At 41.4% G+C, this 25,196-nt stretch overlaps 1 protein-coding gene across 1 annotated transcript in view; it reads right to left on the bottom strand.

Moving 5' to 3' along the window:
* Positions 1 to 3,878: 3,878 nt before the first annotated feature.
* Positions 3,879 to 25,196, bottom strand: part of USP38 (ubiquitin specific peptidase 38) — a 32,562-nt gene continuing 11,244 nt past the window's right edge. The window contains exons 5-11 of the mRNA XM_018552989.1: positions 21,615 to 21,716; positions 17,095 to 17,253; positions 13,184 to 13,377; positions 10,469 to 10,562; positions 10,285 to 10,391; positions 7,422 to 8,748; positions 3,879 to 4,871 (exon numbers count right to left, since the gene is read on the bottom strand). Coding sequence (XP_018408491.1) covers positions 4,710 to 4,871; positions 7,422 to 8,748; positions 10,285 to 10,391; positions 10,469 to 10,562; positions 13,184 to 13,377; positions 17,095 to 17,253; positions 21,615 to 21,716 — 2,145 coding nt within the window. The 3' untranslated portion in view covers positions 3,879 to 4,709. The remainder of the gene's footprint in view (positions 4,872 to 7,421; positions 8,749 to 10,284; positions 10,392 to 10,468; positions 10,563 to 13,183; positions 13,378 to 17,094; positions 17,254 to 21,614; positions 21,717 to 25,196) is intronic.

Consider the following 25,196-nt stretch of genomic DNA (forward strand, 5'->3'; position numbering starts at 1 on the left):
GGTTTAGTTTTCAATCCTTCTAGCCCCAGCCACACCCTCATGTGATACTTCATCCCAGACTGAATTTGATTTTTCAGGATCTAGTGCATCAACCAAAAGGTTAAAAGTCTCAAACTTTGTTTGGCGTTTAAAAGGAAGCTGTTAAGAATAACACTTTTCAACTAAAGTGATCGGTACCTTACCTGCCAGTCATAAAAAAAAAAGTCACACAAGCTATTTAGGCTAAAGTCTGTTTTTTCTTCAGTCAGGGATTTGCTTACAAAAAACAAACCTGAAATGTATTTATTCTTCGAAATTTCTGAAAAAGGTCCAGATGTAGGTTGAGCTGCTGCTTTGCTGTTTGGGTGGTAGGAATACCTGTTTCCTCTGCCACATGCTGTGGGTCCTGTCGCTGGCCAGTGAGCCACCAGGAGAAACCACAGCATGCAAAAGTGTATAAGAATTGCAAAGGTCAGAGAGAAGCACATTTCAAGACATGGGCCACCAGAAAGGAAAGTGTATTCAAAAGACACCACCCAGGTCCTGTCAGAAAAACTCTATGGTTGCCGTACAAATCAAAAGACATGGAGGTACCAGATCCCTTCCTGTATAGGGTGGAGATGTACTTGACCTCAGTTCCAGCAGTCCATCTCCTTCATCTCCTTCATCTTCATCTCCTTAATCACTCCTTCATCTGGTGGATTATATGAACAGACACCAGACCCAAGAATCTAAGTGGGTACTGAAGCAAAAAGTTTTCTTAGGCCTGATAGGGAAATGGGGTGACCCACAGATGTATCTTTTTGCCAGTTAGAGACATGGAAAAGTCAAGTAGACAGAACCATAGGCATAGACACTGTAGCCTTGCTGTGGAGCTTCATCCTTTGCTATGCTTTCCCACCCTTTCAGCGTACTTATTCAAAGTGTCATGTAAGCCGTTGGAAGAACAGTCGAACGTGGTTTTAATTTCTCTATAATAGCATAGACGGGTTTAGTTTTCAATCCTTCTAGCCCCAGCCACACCCTCATGTGATACTTCATCCCAGACTGAATTTGATTTTTCAGGATCTAGTGCATCAACCAAAAGGTTAAAAGTCTCAAACTTTGTTTGGCGTTTAAAAGGAAGCTGTTAAGAATAACACTTTTCAACTAAAGTGATCGGTACCTTACCTGCCAGTCATAAAAAAAAAAGTCACACAAGCTATTTAGGCTAAAGTCTGTTTTTTCTTCAGTCAGGGATTTGCTTACAAAAAACAAACCTGAAATGTATTTATTCTTCGAAATTTCTGAAAAAGGTCCAGATGTAGGTTGAGCTGCTGCTTTGCTGTTTGGGTGGTAGGAATACCTGTTTCCTCTGCCACATGCTGTGGGTCCTGTCGCTGGCCAGTGAGCCACCAGGAGAAACCACAGCATGCAAAAGTGTATAAGAATTGCAAAGGTCAGAGAGAAGCACATTTCAAGACATGGGCCACCAGAAAGGAAAGTGTATTCACTTTTCTTTTAGTAAACATGCTTTACTATACAAGTGAAGCCATTCTGATAGCATCACATTAAAGTTCAGACTGCTGATTTGAGTTTGTTTTCGATAAAGTCTATAGCATCTTACCCCTCCGTTATTATAATCACATCTCCTTTACAAGCCATTGCGATGAACTTTTACTCACTATTATTTACCCCTTGTTCAGTTTATTATTGAATAACCTATTGCGCATGTCTGAGACCACTTTGACATATTTGTCTATAAAGACACCTTTTTTTTTGCTAGCCATCAAGATATCAGGAAGGTAATTGAGTTACAGGCCTTGTCATTTCTAAGGGTCCCCACACACCTTACGATCGTACGATAATCGCGGGAAATCCCGCGATCGTACGATGATCGTAAGGTGTGTGGAAGCCGTGCGACCTCTACTACTGTAAGGTCGCACGACTTTAAACTTACGGACGTTTGAAAACCTGCCGAGCATCGTATGATGTTCGGCGGGTTTGTGGCATGTCTGTACGATAACAGCCGCACGGGCCGGTGTGCGCAAGCGCACACTGCCCGTTCGGCATTGCGGTCATCGGAAGCCCGCCCCTCAGGGGGCGTGGTTTGCGATCATCGCAAGTACGATCTGCCTATGCAACATAGGCAGATCGTACATTTTTTTTAAGTACCTTACAACCACCGCAAGACAAAAGTCTTGCGATGGTTGTAAGGTGTGTGCCCAGCCTGAGCCTTTGCTCTCCAGTTTTTTTTTGCTGAAGAGTTCTTGTTTTTCTTCAAGCTCAAGTAATAATTGACTTACTTTTTGTAACCAGCCAGCTAAGGTAACATTAAAATTCCACTTCTTAGATGTAAGATGTCATCTACTTCAATACCTTACTAAGAAATGTAAGAAGTCTAATGCATTCAGGAAATTGAAAGTGTTGTCAACTTCTAAAAGCTCCATTGCCAGATGGATTAAAACGGCTATCCAAGAAGCCTACCAGGTAAAGCAATGAGAGGTGCTTTCTGACGAATCGGGACACTCCACTAGGGCTTGGGCTACATCCAGAGAAAATTTGCATAGCGGCATTCTACCTTCATGTCTTTATTGCAAAGAATTTTTGTCTGCTGTGGAACAGGAATTTGAGAGTACTACAGGCTGTAGGCCCAAACTAAGTCTTTTGGGACCTTCTTTTAAAGATCTGTTATGTTAAGATGTGGTCCTGGCAGTCTCCTTGAAACTGAGTTACCAGTAAGTCTAAAGCTGGCCATACAACTATAGCTTTTGGTCAGATGGAAAAAGTGCAACAGATTCTGCCATCTACACTAAACTGCGTAGGTGGAGGAATCTCTCACTGGGCCAGGCGTTAGTATTTTGCTCGCCGGCCCTGCTGGCTCTCAGTGGGAGATTCCTCCATCCACACAGTTTAGCGTAGATGGAGGAATCTGTTGCACTTTTTTCCATCTGCCCATAGAAAATCTATAGGTGTATGGCCAGCTTTACTCTAGTTTTTCAGACTTTTTCTTTTTTTACCTGGTGGTCCTGCCATTAACTCACTTCTTATCTTAGGGTGTCAGCACTCACTTCCCACACTGTTACAGGGGAGCATTGTTAACACCCTAGCACAGAAAGTCCCTGAGCCTCATCTCCATAACCTATGGAGGAGGAGTGCTGTAGTACACAGAGAACTGGGAAGGTGAATAACATCATTTGAGAGTTCAGTACAAAGACAGTTACAAGGATGCTGGATTTCTGGCAGTTTCAACAGATCTTTTTCTGTACTTGCAGAAAATGTTCTTAGTCTGAAAAAAATAAAAACAAATAATAATGATGCAGCCACAACATCTAAGGACAGGTGAGCTGCAATTAATTGTTTTACCTAGTGTAGATCAAATTAGATTAAAAGGAGGAGAACTATGGGGTCAGTGTTTTTCCCCCATAGTTCTCCTTAGGGTAACGGGAGGGCACAAACTAGCGTCCTCCCGTTACCCTAAGCTCAGTATACCGCCAGCTACAGCTCGCGGTATACTGAGACGCCGCACCTGGAGCGGATCCCGACGTAGATGACAGGATCCGCCCAACTGCGTGACAGCTGGCTCTGCCTATCTAGAGGCAGAGCCAGCTGTACCCACCCCCTCCCCCGTCCGTTCCGCCAGTCAGCGCTGGCAGATCGGAGCGGGGAGAGGGGAATCCAGCCCCTCCCCCTGTCATGGCAGAGAGCCGTGACAGGATCGAGAGGTGAGGGAACCCGGTATGTGTTCACTCACCTCCCAATCTATTGAGCCGACCTGTGACAGTCTCATTGTCACAGGTCAGCTAGAACTATGAGGCGAGTGGAAATCACTCATCTCATAGTTCTCCTTTAAGTTGGAGCTACCTTTTAATTCGGCTAAGCAATACCACCCAGAAAAAGACGAGAAAACCCGTAATACAGCCCATTAAAAGGAATTTATGGAACCGCTGCTTTTTTTTTTTTCCCCCTCTGGCAATAAAATAAGTTCAAGGTGCAACTCTTAATATTGACAATGTAGAATACATAATACACTCTACAATCCAAAGGGATCTCATTTTTCATTTACAGGACTGCAAGGCACATACATAATCTTCCCTCATTTATACACGGCAGATGTAATCCCTGAAATAGAATTTTTAAAAATTCTGAGACAACTTAGAAATACTATAAAGTTGGCATTTTTTTTTCTGGTTAAAAACTGTAGAATTTCATGCAATCTTTTTAAAAAGTGATGTCACAGATTATATACATACATCCTCTGATGCTTATATGTAGCTTTTAGTGGACAACCCCCAACCCCCCTACCCGAACTTGAGCACAATGAAGACAGTTATTGCTTTGTGCATATGTTGCACCATAAAACTTTCAATGCATTTGAAAAAATGAAACACAGAACAATGTGTTCCATATATAATACTATCTCTGGCCAAATTTACATATGGGGAACAAAATCATCTGTGCGTTATCACACCAGTTGTTACATGACAGCATCACTGTATACAATTTTCTTTGCTTAGCCAGTTCAAGGCATTGTGGGGAAACAAATGTTGGTGTGTATCAAATCACATGTATTATCTCCGCCAGTATAAATTATAAGCTGCCTATTCATTATATTGGTGTTTTAAGGAAAATGTGATATGTCAACACTTTGGAGAAGTGAAAAAGAGATTGGAGTACATAGTCAAAATGTCCAGTGTGGTTTAGTCATCAGTGCATACTGGACACTATATATTTTGTTGTTTTTTTTTTTTTTAAAAGACAAGTCTGCTGATGGTGCTGAAACCTCCATCTCCACCCCCGCCACTCGGTCCGCAACTTCCTGGAGGGTCGTTGTCGTCAAATCCATTGGGCCTGAAAGAGCAGGAAGCAGATGCTGCTTGTAGAGCTCGGGCACGGGCATTAAGTTCCTGTTCCTGTGTAAACAGACACAATACAATTAAAAAGGAGCCTTCATTAATGAATACATCTCTTTATATATGCAAACAACCTGCATGACCCTTGAGAAAATCTTTGTAATACACTACTCTTCTGCAGTCTCATAAAATCAACACTTCATTAAATATAACAGTTAAGGCTGCCATTAGCATGTGGTAAAAATTACTCGGCTCAGACTTCCACACGAGGACCAAAAACAAACCTGTGAGTACTAGGTATCTTCTTTGGACCGTGACGCTGAACAAAGCAGCAGGGTAATAAAGGAAAGTTGAGCATATGATGCTGTGTATGAGCCAGTTAAAGTGTCAGTCCAGCCTAAACTTCTTTGGGAAAGGGTTAGCTTTTTTACAGATTTATCCGCTCTTCCGGACGGTTTACCAGACAGGAACTATGGGTAAGTCCAACAGCAACAAAAACTGAAATAAAAATGCTTTGCTGTAGTAAAGTAGGGGCAATGCTAAAACTCTTGGCAGCTTTTAATTTTCATCTGTGCTCCCATTGCAGATATTCCCTCCCTTTCTGTCTAGAGAAAATTTTTTAGTAGGACAGGAAATGAGAGATTCTCTCTGACGTAGCCCCAGATAGCAGTAAAAACCTGACGAGAGTTCTGATCCTATCTCACTCTATTCTATTGTATATTGACTCCATTAAATAGAGAATTGTAGATCAGCTACTGACGGAGCCATCGTCACGAAGCAGTAAGCAGAGCTACACAATGAGCAAATATGACAGCCTCCATGCACATATATTAGAAATTTTAAAAAGATTTTAAAAACAGTAGCACACGATTGAGATCATTTACATCACGATAATCTCTTTCACAGGTTTATCTATATAATGAGTGCAAATAATTTACATGGCCTTGCTATACAAATAAATCTGGCTGATACGGTAATCTTATGTAGGAGGTAGAACAAGCATGAATGCAGAGCAGAACAATGCTGCATCTCTCATCAACGATAGATTATCTACATCTAGGGCTGCAACAACTAATCGCCTTATCGATTATAATCGATTATTGAAAACATATACATTATACATAGGAATACAAATCCCAGCAATAAATTAAACACTATGTATGGTGTACTATTGCTGGGATTTGTTGTACTCTGCATTGGGCTGTATAGAGGACTATAAATCCCAGCAATAATGCATTATACAGCATAATGCGGAATGCCACCAGCTATAGAGGAGTACAACAAATCCCAGCAATAATACATTATACAGTGGTGCAATGCCGGATACCACTAGCTATAGAGGACTACAAATCCCAGCAATAATGCATTATACAGCATAATGCGGAATGCCACCAGCTATAGAGGAGTACAACAAATCCCAGGAATAATACATTATACAGTGGTGCAATGCCGGATACCACTAGCTATAGAGGACTACAAATCCCAGCAATAATGCATTATACAGCATAATGCGGAATGCCACCAGCTATAGAGGAGTACAACAAATCCCAGCAATAATACATTATACAGTGGTGCAATGCCGGATACCACCAGCTATAGAGGACTACAAAACCCAGCAATAGTACATTATACAGCGCAATGCAGAATACCACCAGCTATAATGTACTATTGCTGGGATTTGTTGTTCCTCTATAGCTGGTGGTATTCTGCATTGCGCTGTATAATGTATTGCTGGGATTTGTAGTCCTCTATAGCCGGTGCCATTCTGCATTCATTGCTGTATAATTTTACACTTTCCATTTCACTATATTGCACATCACACTTTTGTTTTCTTTTTTTTACTTCCACCATCAATACAAACTAGTACAAACTCCATCACTGGAGCCATTTTTTAAAATGTATTTTATTTTATATCCGATTAATCGAACTTAATAAAAATCGGCTAACTAATCGATTTTGGAAATAATAGTTAGCTGCAGCTCTATCTACATCAATCTAAAATACAGCCAGACTAAAAGTATATATTTAAAAGAGAACTATAGGGTAAGTGTGTTTCCCCATAGTTCTCCTTAGGGTCACGGAAGGACATATACTAACGTCCTCCCGTGACCCAAAGCTCAGTATATCGCGAGCTACAGCTTGCGGTATACTGAGACCGCCCTGCAGGGTGCTGTGACTGACACTGCTCTCTGCAGGGAGATGATCGAGAAGTGAGCGGATCGGCTGCATGTTTCTGCTCACTTCCCGATCGATAGAGCCGACCTGTGACAGCTTCATTGTCACAGGTCGGCTCTAACTATGAGGATGAGTGGAAATCACTCACCTCACAGATCTCCTTTAAGCCTAAACTGGATTTTCCTCACTTCAGTCCTAATGGCATTGGTTCTCAGGACAAACATAAAAAAGGTGCATGTTCTCAGAGTAGAAACAGAGGGGGGAAAAACATCTGACAGTGGTTCTAACCCTGCTCCAGTCTATCCAAAACTTAAAAAAGCTTTGGCTTTAGATACACTTTTAGTGACATGTAACAGGTTTTGGAAGTGTGCCTTTGAATTGCTGAGTGAGCATGGGATTAGAAAACAACAACTAGTAGACTAGATGTAGTTGTACCTGTAAGTAGAGCTTATTGTCCTTTGTAATGGCATCCAGCAGCTCCTTCTGAAGAGGTGGTTCCCCATTTACCCAAAGTCCATTTACTGAACTAGGATGCACATTACTCGCATCAGCACAACTGTGCTTTTTATATAACAGCACATAAGCTGTGTCCTTTGGAAAACGGTTGGTGATATTTAAAACAGACTGAAATGAAGTAAATGTCACTCGGCTGTCATTAAACAAAAACCATTCTTTAGACATGTCATTACACGCAGTGTCATTTCCAGCAACTGAGTTACAGGTCTCTTTGCTCACTAAATGACCTTGGTAAGGTTTCTCATGGCAAAGATATCGTGATGCACTGGTGACATTCCTTGCATATGAGTAGTAATGGCCGCTTTCTGAAGAGGTACCAGAATGGACCACAATGGAGCTTAGAACATAAGGGACAAGCTGTGTGCAGCATAGATCTTCAATACCAGATGGCTTCAGCTTTTTAGCCAGGTTCTCACTAACATCAGGAACATCTGCATCTAGACTTCCATCTCCAGAACAAGCTACCGAGGTAGATCTTTCAACTGGCAATTCAAGTGCCAGTGGAATGGACACATTATCCAGGATTTTGCGTCTCACGTGACATTTAGGATCATATGAAAACCTTAATAGAGTTAAAATGAGGTATTCTGGTTCTTCTATTATATGCATAGTCTTCTCGGCATTCTGGAGGGAAGTACATTTTTCACAATGATATCGATTTTCCCCATCAAGTATCTCTGGTGCTAGGAAATAGCTCAACAAGTCCGTAACAGAAAGCGCTTCATCCTTATCAGCCTTTTGACACATGTCACCGTCAGGCTGCAATGTGTTGTTATATGCTGATGCATCCACCGAGGTGTTACTACTGGACTGAAGATCGCTGACGGTAAACTTTAGTTCAGTGGACTCTACATTACCTTCTTGTGCTGAATGAAGAAAAACACTCTGAGCGTCACTAGATGGGGCAACATCTATCTCTATGCAATCATCATCTTTCTCCTTTGGGGAGCAGATCATGCTTTGCACAGGTTTATCAGATGGACAAAAGGCCAGAGAAAGGTCAGTGAAGGCTTCCATCTTCTGAGAAGTGCTTCTGCAGTTCAGGCAGCAAATGCTAGTCTGTAGTTTCCCTCCAAACATGCCCTCTATTAGCGTTTTCTCTTCACAACCCCACCATGCATTCTGCACTTGAGGAAAGACGTCTGTCTCTCCAGATGCTGATGACTGTACGCTACCATCAGTAACCATTGGATCAGCAGCAGGCTTTGAGGACAGAACTCTGAATGACTTCTCTTCTTCATGTAGCCTAAAAAGACCCCAAAAATGTTATAATATGCCATTATCACCAATTACAGACATCAATAAAGTACTAGTACACACAATGCTCTTCTTCCAGTGCTGAAGCAGAGTTCTGGTTCTCATACTGTGAAGGGATTCCCTGTTGTGCACCATCCATTTCCTCTACTCATGTACATTCACAAAAAGCCTTCTATTCTGTTAAGAGAACACAAAGCGTGTTGTGAGTGGACAAGATCCCTTCACTGTATGCGAGAGTCAGAGAGGGCTCAGTCACACGCACACGCACGGAGCAGGCTGTGCAGATAATGTTTTTTTTAAAAACATGTGACATATGCAATTCTCTATTACAGGGGTCCTCAAACTACGGCCCGCCAGGGTCCTAACCAGGTTCACTCCTGGCAGTGGGCGCCGTCTTGACTCCCTCCCTCTGTTTTTCTTCTGATAGTGAGAGGAAGATACATCAGAGAGGGAGCAAGGGAGAAATCATCCTCCGGCAGACTGACTGGCCTTCTCACCTTCTAAACAGGAATTTAATTTATTTATTTTTTTATAAATATCAATTGAAGGGTGGGTACTATTGTACATAAAACATGCACCCATAAAGAAATGCAACAGGCAACCTGTGATATGTTTTGTGGGGGGCATATGTTATTTACAATAGTACATATCTTTCAAAACAGATGTGCAGACTCCATGTTAGTGCAAAGTCCATTTTATTGCTAGTTGTCAAACGACATGCGTGTTTGGGGCCGCGCAGGGTCCCCTTCATCAGGCTCAGAAATACGCTTGTCGTTTGAATGACAACTATCAATAAAATGGATTTACACTAGGGATGCACAGATACCGATAGTATCGTTATCGGTGCCGATACCAAGTATGTGAGCAAGTACTCGTTTAAATGCTCCGATACTTACCCCCCATACCGGAAGTTCCGGTCAGAGGGAGTTCTCCCTCTGTTCAGCAGTGCCGAGGGAGCATGGAGCCGGCTTCCTTTCCATAAGGGAGCCGGGCAGTGGGTTATGACCCGCTTCCAGATTGGCTAGGAAACCGGCTTCACGTGTTCCTAAGCAGCCTGGCTTCCTAACCAATCAGGAAGCCGGGTGGCATGTAATGAGCTGCCTCCTGACAAGTCACGAAGCCAAGCTGCCTAGAACAAATGAAACCAGTTTCCTAGCCAATCTGCAGGCCGCGAGTCGGGTCATGACGTGCCGCCTGGCTTCTTGATGGCTAGGAAGCAAGCTTCACTTGTTGGTAGGCAGCCTGGCTTCCTAACCAATCAGGAAGCCTAGACGAGAGTTCTGGGAGGGGGCGTGGCATTGCAGTCAATGGCACTGCAGCCACGCCCCCCCCCCCTTTCTTCAATCACCCTGGAGCCAACAATGTCTGAGGAACAGTGAACTGGCCCCGTTTAAAAAGTTTGAGGACCCCTGCCCTAATTACCGGGCCAGGTGGCTATTTTTTAGCCACTGGAAAACAAAAATTATAGAAGTATTATCTTGCCAAAAGTTCTTTAAAAGTAAAAACTATTCGAAAACGAATTTACCTGTCCAAAAGAAAGCGGAGGTACTCCGAGCAGTCCTGCTGGGATCGTGGTGTAAACCAAGGTGGTCTAGAAGCCTCGAAGAAAATCTGAGGAGCATAAGCTTCCCTCTGCACAAAGAGAAATAGTTAGATTTGAATTTCTTGGCCGCAACGGATAAAAGGTAATGGTCAAGAATAAAAAGTACCTGAGTGTGTGCCAAGAAAGCAAAGAGATGCTGCAGCTTTTTCATTAGTGAATTGCACCCATTCATATTCAGTGACAACACGTGCCTCCTGAAACTGAATACAGATTTAGATTACTAAACACACGTAATAATATTGATACAGTACATTCAGTTCCTACAACCTTTCATTAAAATGACAGTATCTCTAGGCAAAACATTTTTTTTAAGCTTTGGATGGCGTCCCCATTAGGGAGATCCACCCCTCTGTTTGTTCTGATGACTACTGTCATTGAAACAAAGTGAAGAGAAATCCAAAAAGGTAGGAGGAAAATCTTCCCATGGGAACTTCCTTCACTGTGGCAGATTTCCTGTTGCATCTCTGGGACAGAAAGAGAAGGAACTTTCCCCAATGGTGCACAAACAGCAAATAATAAACTGGTAGGGGTTTTAACTAGGGGATGCACTGATACCGGTTTTTCTCTTTGGTATCGAGTACGAGTGCTGATATTTTGCTCACGGTACTCGCTGATACCGAGTACCAATACAGGTGCTTCCGCTGGCGTGTAGCCGGCTTCTCAGGCAATCAGGAAGCCGGGCAGCGGGTAATGACATGCTGCCTGGATTCCTGGGGAAGACGGCTCCATGTTTGGCCGGGAAACCAGCTTCCCAGCCAATCAGCATCGAGCCGGCTTTCCGGGCAATCAGGAAGCTCGGCAGCGAATAATGGCCACTCCCTTATTGTCCGGGAAGCCAGCTCCATGCTGATTTGCTGGAAAGCCGTCTTCCCACCCAATCAACAAGGAGCTGGCTTCCCAGACAATCAGGAAACCGGAAGGTGGGTCATTACTCGCCGCCGAGCTTCTTGATTGCCCGGGAAGCGGACTCCATTTTCCCCTATGGCACTGCCTGTCCTGGGAACTCTTCCACTGACCAGAAGTTTTGGTATTGGAACATTTGGGCAAGTACGAGTACTCGCCCAAATACTCGGTATTGATATGGGTGCATCCCTAGTTTTATCCCTTCAGTAATCTATCCAAAGTAATAAAAAAACAAAAACAAAAAACACATCATAAAAGAAAGTTTTGGCTATCCATATACTTTAAAAATGTGTAAGCATACTGGGTTGAAAAACGTCTCGGAAGTAAAGTTTTTCTGCAAGTGGGAGATCGGAAATGGTTGTGGGCTGGTAGCTATGAACCTCACTACTGTGTTTGGTCTAGTAGTATGATCACGGAGGTTAAATATTAAGGTGGGGGAAGGGGATCTTTTGCATTTCAAAGACACACAGTCCCCCTGCCCATTCAGGGCAATGTAACAGTCTTTGCAAAGCACCCCAATCCCCTTATACTCACATTAAAAGCGCTTCCTCACTGCTTCTTTCTCTTCTGCAGCCGGCAAGAATACATAGCACACGAAGTAGCTGATGACCTCCTCCCCTGTGACAGTACTCAGGTGTAGCAGCCAACTGGTACAGTGGTTTGCCAACAACAGTTTTTTCAGTGCTGACTGCAGAGGAGAAGGGGCGGCGAGGAATTCCTGGTAAGGGGTCTATAGCTATAGTAGGTCTATAATAGGTACTTCTAGCTCTTTTCAGAGATAATGTCAGTTTGTCCTGCATGGGCAAGTCGACAGTGTCCCTTTAAAATGTTTTCAATACCCTCTTACATCAACAAAAACTCATCCTTCCTTGCTGTGCAGTCCCGGTTTTCCTGGTTTCTTTGGTCGGGTTCGATGATGCCACGATTCCTTTTCTTCCTTTGGCGCTGGGCAGAACCGCAATGATGCAGAGACCAGCACCGTGTAAAAGGACTTGTTTACGGTCAGTTTAGGGTGGGGGTGATTATTGGTTACCATGGGCAACTGCTCCAGATTCTGTCTGCTTCAGTTTTGATACATTCCCCCATTTGTGTCTAAACTGAAATTGTGCTTTAATAAAAAAAATATTATAAATGGCCCTTGTTTTTGATTGTGTACGGTAGTTCAGATTTATCATCACAAGAAACTGACCCCTGCTTTGTTATCTTTTAAAGCTTTTCTTCCTTTGCTAAAAATAAAAAGGAACCAAATCCTAATAAAAAGAAAACTAGTGCAGCCACCACGTTTTAATTGTATAGATCGCGGGTTGCTTCCCTGTGGGCGCCTAATTAACACCTCTCCCCCTATGGTAGGTGCATTAAGGGAAAAAGTAGAAAATAATAGGGTTTCTGGAGGGGTGTAATTGACCATCCAAGAGATATTACTAAAAATATCACATTTTATAATGTGATTTTATAAAATGTGATATATATTTTTAGTAATATCTCTTGGATGGTCAATTACACCCCTCCAGAAACCCTATTATTTTCTACTTTTTCCCTTAATGCAGCCACCACATTTAAGAATGGGTAAGCTGCACGATATTCAGTTTTTGCTTTTGGGTTTAGATACGCTTTAACTTTTCAGGACCCAGATAGTCTGCCTTTCAAAGAGGACCCCGCACAACCCTGAAACATTGAACCCGTTCTACTGATGTCTGTATTGTAAAGTCAGATTAAGAAAAGTTTTGGAGAGCTGGTCTATAAAACACACTACCATGCAGCTGTGGTAATGCAGGTTTAGACCTCATGCCCCCTTGACCCTTTGTCTCAGGAGCAATTGGAAGCCTTTTTAGGGGCAGGCGAGCGTCATTTCACAGACATCTATGTATCTATCTATCTATCTATATGTAATATGTAAAACAAACTTGATTGAACTTACTCTGTAGCCATAAAAAGTGCTTGTAGAACACTGTTCATGTAACAGGTATTCCCTAGATTAATGAGACCGGTTTTTCCAGTTTCAGACTTCCCTGATAGCCTGGGTAAACATGATGCCAAAGCATTGGATTGCGATGTCCAGGCACTTTGGTTTAATATGAGTTTGACTTTCTCTTCAGAGGGCTTTGGCAGGTCCTGTATGTACAAGAAGAATAAAAGAAACACATGCAGTCAACAGATCTGTGTATCTCAATTCAGCAGACGCTTCCGCAAATCATGGAATTCCCCATAAGAACTTAGCCTATAGGGATGACATTCTGTATTAACTTTGAACGCCAACGAAAATTCCAAGAGAGAAAAAGAATTTTGTTCCAAAGTCTTTCTTTCCTTGTTTCCTAAATCTGACTGTCCTGATCTCAAAGCCAATGACTTGCATTCAAATACTGACATGAATACAAAACTTTTATCCAAAACGTGATCTTTCCATGTGTTAGCATTACATGCCGACAGGTTTAATGTGAATATTTAAAGCAGAACTCCAGGGACATTTATTCTTAACCCTTGCAGTGGGGCTACCCCTGCACTGCAAGGGTTAAGTGCTTTTTTGTTCTAGGTGCAAAAATAAAGATATACTCACCCAATCCTCCAAGATGGCTTGCACTTAGACCGGTCCTTCCAGCATCACTACACCTCCCCTCCCACTGCAGCGGTCTAAGGTCCCCAAGTCATCATGTTCTATACACAGTGTATAGGACATGAGGATGCCAAGGGGCATACCATCGCTGCAGTGTCGGAGACAAATGGGAGCATTATTGCAGCCAGTCGGCCCTGAAGATTGGGGGGCGTAAAAACACTTATTTTTGTACCTAGACCAAAATGAGCAATGCAATGAACATTGCAGTTCATCCCATTGCAAGTGTTAGGAAAAAATTATCCCTGGAGTTCTTCTTTAAAAGGTGAATGCCAGGCAGATAAGAGTGTGTATAATGTATAAAAATATATAGATAATCTATATACACACACACCTGTCTATCTATCACACACACTATCTCTCTCCTATAGTTAATACATTAAAACAAGAATAAAAGGAAGAATAAATGGTATTTGGTTCCCCTCAGTTACATGTTGAAGTAAAAATATTAGTAGAGCAATAATAATAATAATAATAATATTATTATTATTATTATATTGTGGGAAAAGTGTTTGTCAAGTACAAAAAAAATGTTCTTCCAGTCGAGTTAAAAAACTTTTGCAAGGATCTATTTTTTAACAACTCGCGCCCTTGGACTTCTCGAAGATAGTGTGTGGAAAAAAAATAATTATCTGTTCACATCCGTGTGTTGCGGTAAATTGGTAAATTACCATGCATTATGGTGTGCCGAGTTTTAAAAACCGCTACATGCACCTTGATGTGATTTCTGTGTGCTGGACAGCCCATTCAAATGAATGGGTAACCCTAATGGAACGCAGGTTAACGCACATAAACCTAGACGTAAAACACCCTCCCCTCCACAAACATATAAAGTAAACACATAAGGGCCCATTCACCCCAGCAGGCATACGTTATGGCGCAAACTGGTAGTCACATTCACTCAAAAAAAGAGGGGCACGTGAATTGGAAGCTGTTATAGGGAAAGCTGACAAACTGCATAGGGAAAGATGCGGGTCAGTTAGGAAACTATACTTTTATTGTGACTGCTTTGGCCAATCAACACCTTTGCTGCCTTTTAATTATTATTATTGAGGTGTTTAAGGTTTACTAACCATGAAAGCTGCAAGTGAAAAATAGCAAAAAAATTGTCTGGCCAGCCGAGGTTAAAAAGTGGAACGCAGGGCCGTAATTGCAGTTGAAATTTTAATAAACACGTATGTGTGCACATCTTTATTTTTAATTCTTTATTTTATAAAAGCTGGACTATGCCTTTAAGGTGGAAACATACAACGCCATCATTTTAGAAATACATATCATCTGCTAAATGTAGCTGTACACACTAGAACAATGGTACATTTGGCAAGGGGTCAATCCCTGAAACACAAACGGTTAGTCTCACGTTCTGTGCATTCGATAGCACTTTTCAGCTTTGTGTGTAGGGCCCTTTCACAATGTACAGTGTTACATGCATAGTATGGGCTTACCATTGTTCCAGTGTGTATAGCTCACACAATGAGGTATTTTAAGGTTGCTGCACGTTTTGTACTATTTTTTTTGTTTTTTCTAATGGCAGTCTCCTGCTTTGCTTTTCCATATACTGGGTGTCTAAATTACTCATGTTTTGTGGCCCATAAATGAGGTTAAAATCTACTTTTATGCCTACTTAGAAAATTTGGGGTTGTTTTTTCTTTTTTTTTTTTTTAAACATTGTGTTTTGGCACACGTTTTACATTATACAGCAATGTTCCCAATTAGTATTGAATACAACTATCCATTATATCAATTCTTTTTTTATATGAAACCAATGGTCTGTGTTGTAATGAATGCATTTATTTACTAATGATGCCAAGAGGAATGAGATGCAGTTTTCTACATATCAACCAATTAAACTTCTGGCAGGATATTGAAGCCAGTGTAAAAAAAAATATCCCTGACTAGTTATGAATGGTTATCATGCTTTGCATATTATTTACGGTCATAAAAAGGAACCTGTAATAAAAGGATGTGACAGAAGAGGTAAGAAAAGGAGAGTTGCACCATGTTAAATTTCAAAGGTATTTTTTTCCCAATGGGGATTAAAGCAAGGTCTGTATGTTTGTCCGACACGTTTCGGGGGCTCTAACTTGCCCCCTTCATAAGTGTACGGTGTAAGAATTATCATTAATGTGAATGTTAGTTTGTCTGTTTATTATTTAAATTAAAATTCTAGCCCTTACAAAAGTACTTTTAGACTTCAACATTCTGTTGTAGCTCTCCTTTTCTTACATCTTTCTTCAGTCCCAGATCGGAGTGGTTCAACATGCTGCACACCACTATTTCCATACTAGTTAGGCACAAGCACAGTAGACTGATACATTATGGTGGATTTATAAAAACTGGAGCAGACAGAATCTGGAGCAGTTGCTCATGGCAACCACTCGGCTTCTCTAGTCAGCTGGCTCAGGTAACATTTAAAAATGAGAGACAAACTGATTGGCTGCAGTGCAAATCTGCTCCAGTTTTGATACATTCCCCCTGTCTAAAAAAATATATTCAAAATTTCAACTGCTCCCGTGAGAAAGGTAGTGTTTCTTAAACCTACACCTGTTTTTAGGGACAACTAACTGGTTATGTTTTTCAGACTTTCAGGAACTCACACATTTGTGTTTATTACAATAAAAAAGGAGAAACACTCTAATAATTCCACCCAATTCACCTGTAGAGATGTGGAAGACATGGCCTATTCGTGGTCCTTGAGGAAACACTGCTCAAAGTGAAAAAAGAACAGAAGGTTCCAAGGTGATCCTTATTACTCTGGGCATTTTAAAAACTTTCCCTTGCAGTGGGGCTACCCCCACAAAGCAAGGGTTAAGTGCTCATTTTTCTCTAGAGGATGGAATAAAGCAGATATATACTCACGTGATCCTTAGTCCCGCAGTTAACTGCACTCACCTCGTCCCAACTCTCTTCTGGCTGTGGAATGGCCCTTGGCGTCCTTACATCTACCGCAAGTAAATGGACCTGCATTAGACATGATGATGTCATTGGTCCTTAGACCACTGGAGCCCAGGGAAGAAGAGCCTGGTCGAGCAGCCTGGCAGGATCGAGGATCAGGTGAGTGCATCTGCTTTATTCCATCGCCCAGAGAAAAATGAGCACTTAAGCCTTGCCCTAAGGGGTACCTGCACTGCAAGGTAAAGTTTAGAAATTCCCAGATTTCTTCTGTGTGCATAAAATATATATAGAGTTCTGGGTTGTTGATCTATATGAATAGCTTTTACCTTAAGAGCTTCCAAGATAGGTTCATAAAGGTCTGGAAATCCAGAATAATGATAGATCATGCAGTGCATCAGTTCAGAAAACTGGACAAGGAACGCTAAACTGGAAGGGAGGCCATCACTTTTAAAAGATTGAACCAGGTTGACAACATGTGGCACAACCTGAAAGAAAAAAAAAACACAAATATAAATTAAATATACATATATATGCAGCATCAAACTAAAATAACCCTACACTTGGCTACCATGGTTCAAAAGGAATAAACTACACTTTGCCAATTAAATGGGCATATATAGTAAAGGGGTCCAGGAATCAACTCTCACTTTATCCACATAGCTCTGCAAATAAACTCCCCCCTCTGCATTCAGTCAGCAAATTTCTGGTGGATAACAGAACCCATCCTCAGACGATGATATGGGGTAATCCTCAGGAAAACCTCCACCATTATGATACAGCAGGTGGTGGAGATTTTACTTGCAACTATGAATGATTGCAATCCCTTACTGGCAACCCTGCACTACTTATCAACTGGAATTTAAAAAGGGGATGGAGCCGCTCTCTTGTAGTTTGAGAAGTGCAGATAGGGGAATGGTCTTCTCCCTTAATAAATCGAAGAGCATTCAACCACTTCAGAAGAAATCTTGATGAACTTTGTGTAAAGATGCCCATACACCTTACCATTATTGTACGCAATCGATTTTTCATACGACAATTGTATGTTGTATGGGGAGTGTGTAACCGCCAGTACTGTACAATCGTACGTCTTTTGTCTTTCCCGCATGTTTGAAAAACTTCAGTCGATCGTACGATTTTCGCATGGTTGGTGGCGTTTCCGTACGTCAAGTCGTACAATTAACACTGCTCGTGCGCAAACGAAAATACGTGCGGTCGATTACCGCAATTTAGCCAGGTGTTTTTTTTAAAACTACCGCCGATTGAACCTTGCGATAATTGGGGCAGGAAGGGGCCGCCGTATGACAATAGTACGATGGTTCGATCATTGGATGAAAAGTTTTGTACGATAATCGGAAGGTGTATAGGCACCTTTACACTAATTGAATGGATTTGAAAGATATGCTTACCAATGAGCAGCTACACACTTAACATGGAGGGGCTAATGTATAAATCGTCCGCCCAGTGTATAGCGGAATTAATGAATTCTGTTTGCATAGCATTATTTCCACTAGATGGAGCCGAAGAGCATAGTAAATTCCTATGCTCCACTGCTTCATCTAGTGGCCATGATCCCATGCGAGCGATATTTGTGGAGCAGAAAAGGGCAGACGTTTTATACATTAGCCGCATACTTATTTAGTAATATTAACACATAATTGTTGACATTCATTTTACTGTGCATGAATTTGACATGTAACATGTGAATATAAAAGAGTACAAACTCCTGGATTTATGAGAAACCTAACTGAAATGTTTTACTTGAAGGAGTTTTCACCTCTACTTTCTAATCCCACCTTGCTAGCAGGTCTAGAACTTCTTCACCTCCCAGCACAACCTCATTGGTATTAGGAAAGTAGGTGCAGAGAAGGAGTCTATTAAGGCAGGCTAAAATCCAGTTATGAAATAGGAGAGGAAGAAGATATTGCTGAATTTCCATGTCAGTTTATGAAAACATCTCCATCGATCGTTTAGATAAAGAATATTTCAACTTCATGCAAATACAAACCTTCTGAGAAGTATAGAGAGAATAGTAGCACCCTGCAAGTCTGAAAATCCATCACTCAAGTAGTGAAAGTTAATGATTTGGCATATGACAGTGTTCTTTTGATGAAGATTCCTTTGGCCCAAGCTTCGGGGTTGGATAGAATACATTTACATAATTCAAATCTGTTCACTTAATAGGCTATCCTTTTTTTGGGGAGCATTAGGCGTTTTCTACACATAAAACAGCAGAATCTGTTTACTTTCAGACTCTGTTTTCAATTGAAACTCCAAAGCCTCCAAAGCGCATGCCCATCCTGAGGGAGGATGGGGGAGGGATCAGTCACTCTTGTTCATTATGTCATACTGTATGTGTAAACTGAAACAACTCAAGTAAACTCAAGCTACTAAGGTTTGTAAACAGGCTTTTCTCAATGAAGCAGTTAAGGATAACCTGGAAACATATAAAAAGGAGACTAGGGCTCCACCTTCTGGCATGTTGCCTAACATGTTGTCAACGTAGAACAGGATACCTTGTTAGACATAACGAAATGGTAATCCACAATATGTTGAAAGTGACCCTGTTACTAGTGTGTAAATTATTTGATCCCCTGCAGATTTTGTAAGTTTGCCCACTTACAAAGAAATGAAAGGTCCATAATTTTTATCATAGGAGCATTTTAAATGATCGAGACAGAATATCAACCAAAATCCAGAAAAAACACATGACACAAATATTATAAATTGAGTTGCAGTTCAGTGACTAAAATAAGTATTTGATCCCCAAGCAAAACATGACTTGGTACATGGAGAAACCCTTGTTGGTAAGCACAGGAGGTAAGACGTTTCTTGTAGTTGGTTACCAGGTTTGCACAGATCTTCTCTAAATCCTTAAGGTATCTTGGCTGTCGCTTGGCAACTCGAAGTTTCAGCTTCCTTCATAAATGTTCTATAGGATTAAGGTTTGGAGACTGGCTAGGCCACTCCATGACCTTAATGTGCTTCTTCTTGAGCTACTGCTTTGTTGCCTTGGCGGTATGTTTTGGGTCATTGTCATGCTGAAAGAACCATCCACGACCCATCTTCAGTGTTCTGGCTGAGGGAAAGAGTTACTTATCCAAGATTTTACAATACAAGGCCCCGTCCATTGGCCCCCCAGTGCGGGAAAGTCTGCCTGTACCTTTAGCAGAGAAACAACCCCAAAGCATAATGTTTCCACCACCATGTTTGACTGTAGGGATGGTGTTCTTAGGGTCATAGTCAGCATTTTTCTTCCTCCAGACATAGCGAGTCGAGTTAATGCCGAGTTAATGCCAAAGAGCTCAATTTTGATCTCGCCCGACCGCAGCACTTTCTTCCAATCCTTCTCTGAATCATTTAGATGTTCATTAGCAAACTTCAGACGGGCCTGTACATGTGCCATCTTGAGGGGGACCTTGCGGGCGCTGCAGAATCTCAATCCATGGCGGTGTATTGCGTTACCCAATGGTTTGTTTGGTGACTGTGGTCCCAGCCTGAGATCATTCACAGGCTCCTCCCGTGTAGTTCTGGGCTGATCCCTCACTTTTCTCATGATCATCCTTACCCCATGAGGCGAAATCTTCCATGGAGCCTGAGACAGAGGGCGATTGATGGTTATTTTGTATTCCTTCCATTTGCAAATAATCGCTCCAACAGTTGTTTCCTTCTCACCAAGCTTCTTGCTGATAGTCTTGTAGCCCATTCCAGCCTTGTGCAGATCTACAATCTTGTCCCTAACGTCCTTTGACAACTCTTTTGCCTTGCCCATGGTGGTGAGGTTTGAATGGAGAGGTGTCTTTTATATACATAACGAGTTGTCGTTAGGAGCACCTTCTTAAATTGACAGGACTAATCTGTGTACCACATAACCAGTCTGTGGGAGCCAGAATTGTTGGTTGGTAGGGGTTCAAATACTTATTTGCCACACTGTATATTAAACATGGCAAAGCAATCTATTCTAGTAAAAGTAAAGTGTATGCCTCTCCTGCTGCCCATGCAAATGAACACCACTCTGATCCTAAGAAATGGCCCCCACAGTCCACTGGGAGTCAATGTTCTGGGTCTCTTGCAGCTCTAACAGATTCCTTATGCTGACCTCCACATCATTACAGGATCATTCAGGATGAGGAATCAGTGAGAGCTGTGTGGGAGCCGGCACTTCCAGAGTTGGTAGGGGGTTCAAATACTTATTTGCCACACTGTATATTAAACATGGCAAAGCAATCTATTCTAGTAAAAGTAAAGTGTATGCCTCTCCTGCTGCCCATGCAAATGAACACCACTCTGATCCTAAGAAATGGCCCCCACAGTCCACTGGGAGTCAATGTTCTGGGTCTCTTGCAGCTCTAACAGATTCCTTATGCTGACCTCCACATCATTACAGGATCATTCAGGATGAGGAATCAGTGAGAGCTGTGTGGGAGCCGGCACTTCCAGAAGTGTCAGTTTCCTCAGCTGACTTAGTTTCTGAAGGTTGGAGAGCAACAGGAGAGGTAAGTATATGCTCTATTCTTAGATAGGTAGAACTAGCTTTGGTATGTTTAATATAGCGACAGGGTTGCTTTAAAAGAAAATAAAAAAAATGGGAGGACTGAGCACAGTGATACAGGATACACAAAAGGATAAAAGAAAAAAGCATTGCACCAGGAAAGAAACAAAACATGTGCACAATATAACATATATACCTTCTGTGGTAACCATAAAAATGGCAATAAAACATTTAGTGCTATGGCAGGTAATATATGGTTTATGGAACCCTTACTACTACCGTTTTAAAATGGGGAAGTTTATAGTTGATAGTCATATACTTTGGATTTTTAACTAGAACACTGTTTGCAAAACATACCATATGGAAAGCCTCTGGAGAATGCTGGAAGCTAAGCAGCATGTGGGAGAGCACGGCCAATGCTCCAGGCCTTACCAGTGGAAACCACAGTCTGTTGAACACCTGAAACAAGATTATAAAAACATAGATGTATATTATATACTGTAAGTGTGTATACACAGCTTGTGCTCCAACTACTGACAGAATTCATGCTGTACCATTACTATATGATCATACTGAATACTACATTTCAACTGCAACAGGAGATACAAGAAAAAAATTAAAGAAATAATGTTTAAAGGGTATGAACTTCTATTAGTCGATCCCTTTTTGGTCTGTTAAATATATAATTGAAAGCCTTTTGGGGTATTTTATAAGTTTAATATCTGTTAATATTGTCAGAAATCTTAAGGGCCTCTACACGCTAATTCCAGTGCATCACAGCACGGTTAGCTGCTGGAACGCACTGGATTGCATACTGTAAGCCTCCGCGTGTTCCAGGGCGGGAGGGACGCCCCCGCGAATGCCCGCACCAGAACATGTGGCACAGCAATGTCCGCATTCCGGCTTGGTGCGATCACAAAAAAATAGTGCATCCACCCATTAGTCCCTGGTGAAAAAGTGCAGCAGCAGAGGAAAAAATAAAGTTTCAAATAAATGTAACCTTTTCAGCCCCCCCCTACTCTCCTTATGTTATCTGCACTGGGACCTGTATATTAACCCTTTCACCTCCCTCATCCTGCACTGCATCTATACACTAACCCCTTCATCTCTATCCTCTCACTGGATATGACCTAGACATTAACCCCTCCTTCCTCTTTGTATGAGCCTGTACTGGCGCTCGGGCTGCACACAACCTGTTCGGCACGGCAATTCAGCCGGCCGCCCTTGGAGGACTCTGCACCTTCCTCCTCGCCTTTGCCTCTGGTCTTGGCGGCTCCAGTAAGTCCCGGTGTGTAGCTGTGTGTATCCGGGACGGAGTTTAATGGACAGGAACTGCCGACACTTGTAGTGCCTTCACACACAGGACACCAGGGCTGCCATACAACGGACAGGGAGTGCCGACACTTGTAGTGCCACACACACGACTATGAGATAATGGACAGAGACTGCTGACACTTGTAGTTGCCTCACACATAGGACTGTCACATAATGATTATGTAATGGTTATGTTCTGTTTAAGGTCACTATCTACTTGTGTTTGTTGACTGCAGTAAAGTATTTTTAGGTATGCCTTCTAAGTTGCCATCAATAAAAGACTATTTAAATACGGTTTTGGATAAAACTATTTTTTATCAGGACAAGTAGATTGGGCCCTCACTTTAGTTCCTGAACAATTACATTTCAACACCCCTTGCTGTAGATCCTCAAATCCTCTCCGAATTGGTTTCGACATTGTCCTTCCTTCTGGAGCGTGGCTACTTTTGTTCCCCATGGTCCCTGTATGTGTTGTAAAGTAACCACCACTCCAAGCTCGCTCCTGTGATGAACTACAATCTCATGTTTAGTTTACTAATTTGTATTGAGATTGTAGTCTATCACGGGAGCAAGCTTGGAGTGGTGGCTATTTCACTGAGCTTTATGGATGCACAATACCATTTTTTCCAGCCTGAGTACCGATACTTTTCCTCAAGTACTCACCGATACGAATTACTGACACTTTCCTTTTATTGTCATGTGACAGTTTTTTCTAAAACAATACAGACAATTGATTTTAGGACAGTGGAGGAATGCCGGGGCCCAGTCACAGCTGTAACCACTGTGACCCTGGTAGTTCTGCCACTGACTCCAAGCTGTAGAGGGACTCCAAATCTCAGCAATACATTATACAGCAATGCAGAATAGCACTGACTATAGAGGACTACAAATGCCTGCAATACATTATACAGCAATGCAGAATAAAGCACAAGACAGAAACAGCAGCTAAATTAGCTGAGGAGTCCAGGGCAAGTTTTGCTGCACCATACAGCCTCTGCTAGTAGGATAGAGTGGAGCACATCCTCCATTCAGCTGTTAGAATGTGTTATTTGATCCCCTATTATTCAGATCTATTCACAATTAAGTTTAATCACACTATTCCTAATACAGCAGAGCATAACATTATTTCCTTAAAATACTGCCACATACACCTTTTAGTTTTACCAATTACCTTTCTCTAATTTTTTTTTAATAGTGATCAGATAAAACAATAACTAATCATCTTATCTTTTATGTAAGAAAATAAATCCTTCATATTACAATCGCAAAATGACGATGAATATAGCACGTTCCATACTTTGCAACGTTTTACCAATTACCTTTCTCTAATTTTTTTTTTTAATAGTGATCAGATAAAACAAATAACTAATCATCTTATCTTTTATGTAAGAAAATAAATCCTTCATATTACAATCGCAAAATGACGATGAATATAGCACGTTCCATACTTTGCAATTCAATCAGATGAAACAAGAATTTTTCTGCATTATCTGATCAATGCTTTGAAATATGAGTATCACAAAAAGTTTAAGAAGCAGAAAATCTCCATTTGTAACCTGTGTTAGGAATAAACAGGGAGCTTGGGAGACCAACAATATTAATTGCTTTTTATTTCCCACTATTAGTTCCATAAGCAGAAATCAATACAAGCACAGTCACATATTATTTTCAGCGCTAACATTAAACTCCATCCGACCCACAGCGGATGTATAGTTGGACACTTCAATTGGAAAGGCAGCCCCCCTTGAGTGAAAGTGAAAGTTCGCCTTTGTGATTTATGGATGCTGTTTAATCAAGTATTGTGTGAGCATATTGATTGGCATTTAATAAAATGTCTCTATCGTACAATATCACACGAAGGAAAGGCGCCTTCTTTTTCTTTTGCGAAAGTAATGCAACAAAGGGGGTGGATCATTAAAACCAGTGCGAGTGTTGCCCAATTAAAATATAAAAAGGTATTTGTTGATTATTCTGTAACAAGCACCGTGCAGCAGAGGTAAAAGTCATGGAACTTCAGATTATTTGTAATGATTCACTTCTTGCTATTTAGCTTGTTTGACGTTCTGCTCAGCTACCCTTTTGATTGCTACACCTCTTCAAAACTGTAATTCTCCAATTAGGAAAACTACTCAAGTTGTGATGGACTGAAGGTAAAAAAAAAAAAAAAAAAAAAAAAACAAACAAACAAAAAAAAAAAACAACCACTCTGACCAGGGAAAAAGGTCGGGTCTGATTATTTAAATAGAGTAGTTGCAAGGACCAGGATGACGGATGTTGTTAGCAAGTACTCAGATTAACAGGGTTATTCACAAAAAGGTGGGAGAAGGCAGGAGAAGTGAACAATCTAGGCCTAAAATAGCTGATTTGGAAAAATTCTCCAATTCAGCTCATTTTCCAGTTCAGCTATGTTGTCCTAGAATCTAGGACAACATAGCTGAACTGGAAAGTGAGCTGAATTGGAGAATTTTTCCAAATCAGCTATTTTAGGCCTAGATTGTTCACTTCTCCTGCCTTCTCCAAACCACCTTCTCTTCTTCACCCTGTAAGTCTTATACAGAACAAAGATAATGATCTTCAATTTTCAGGAACTGCAATAAAAAAAAAAAAAAAAAAAAAAAAAAAAAA

The sequence above is a fragment of the Nanorana parkeri genome, unplaced genomic scaffold, assembly GCF_000935625.1.
Source record: "Nanorana parkeri isolate BGI_ZX_2015 unplaced genomic scaffold, ASM93562v1 scaffold104, whole genome shotgun sequence".
NCBI lineage: Eukaryota > Metazoa > Chordata > Amphibia > Anura > Dicroglossidae > Nanorana > Nanorana parkeri.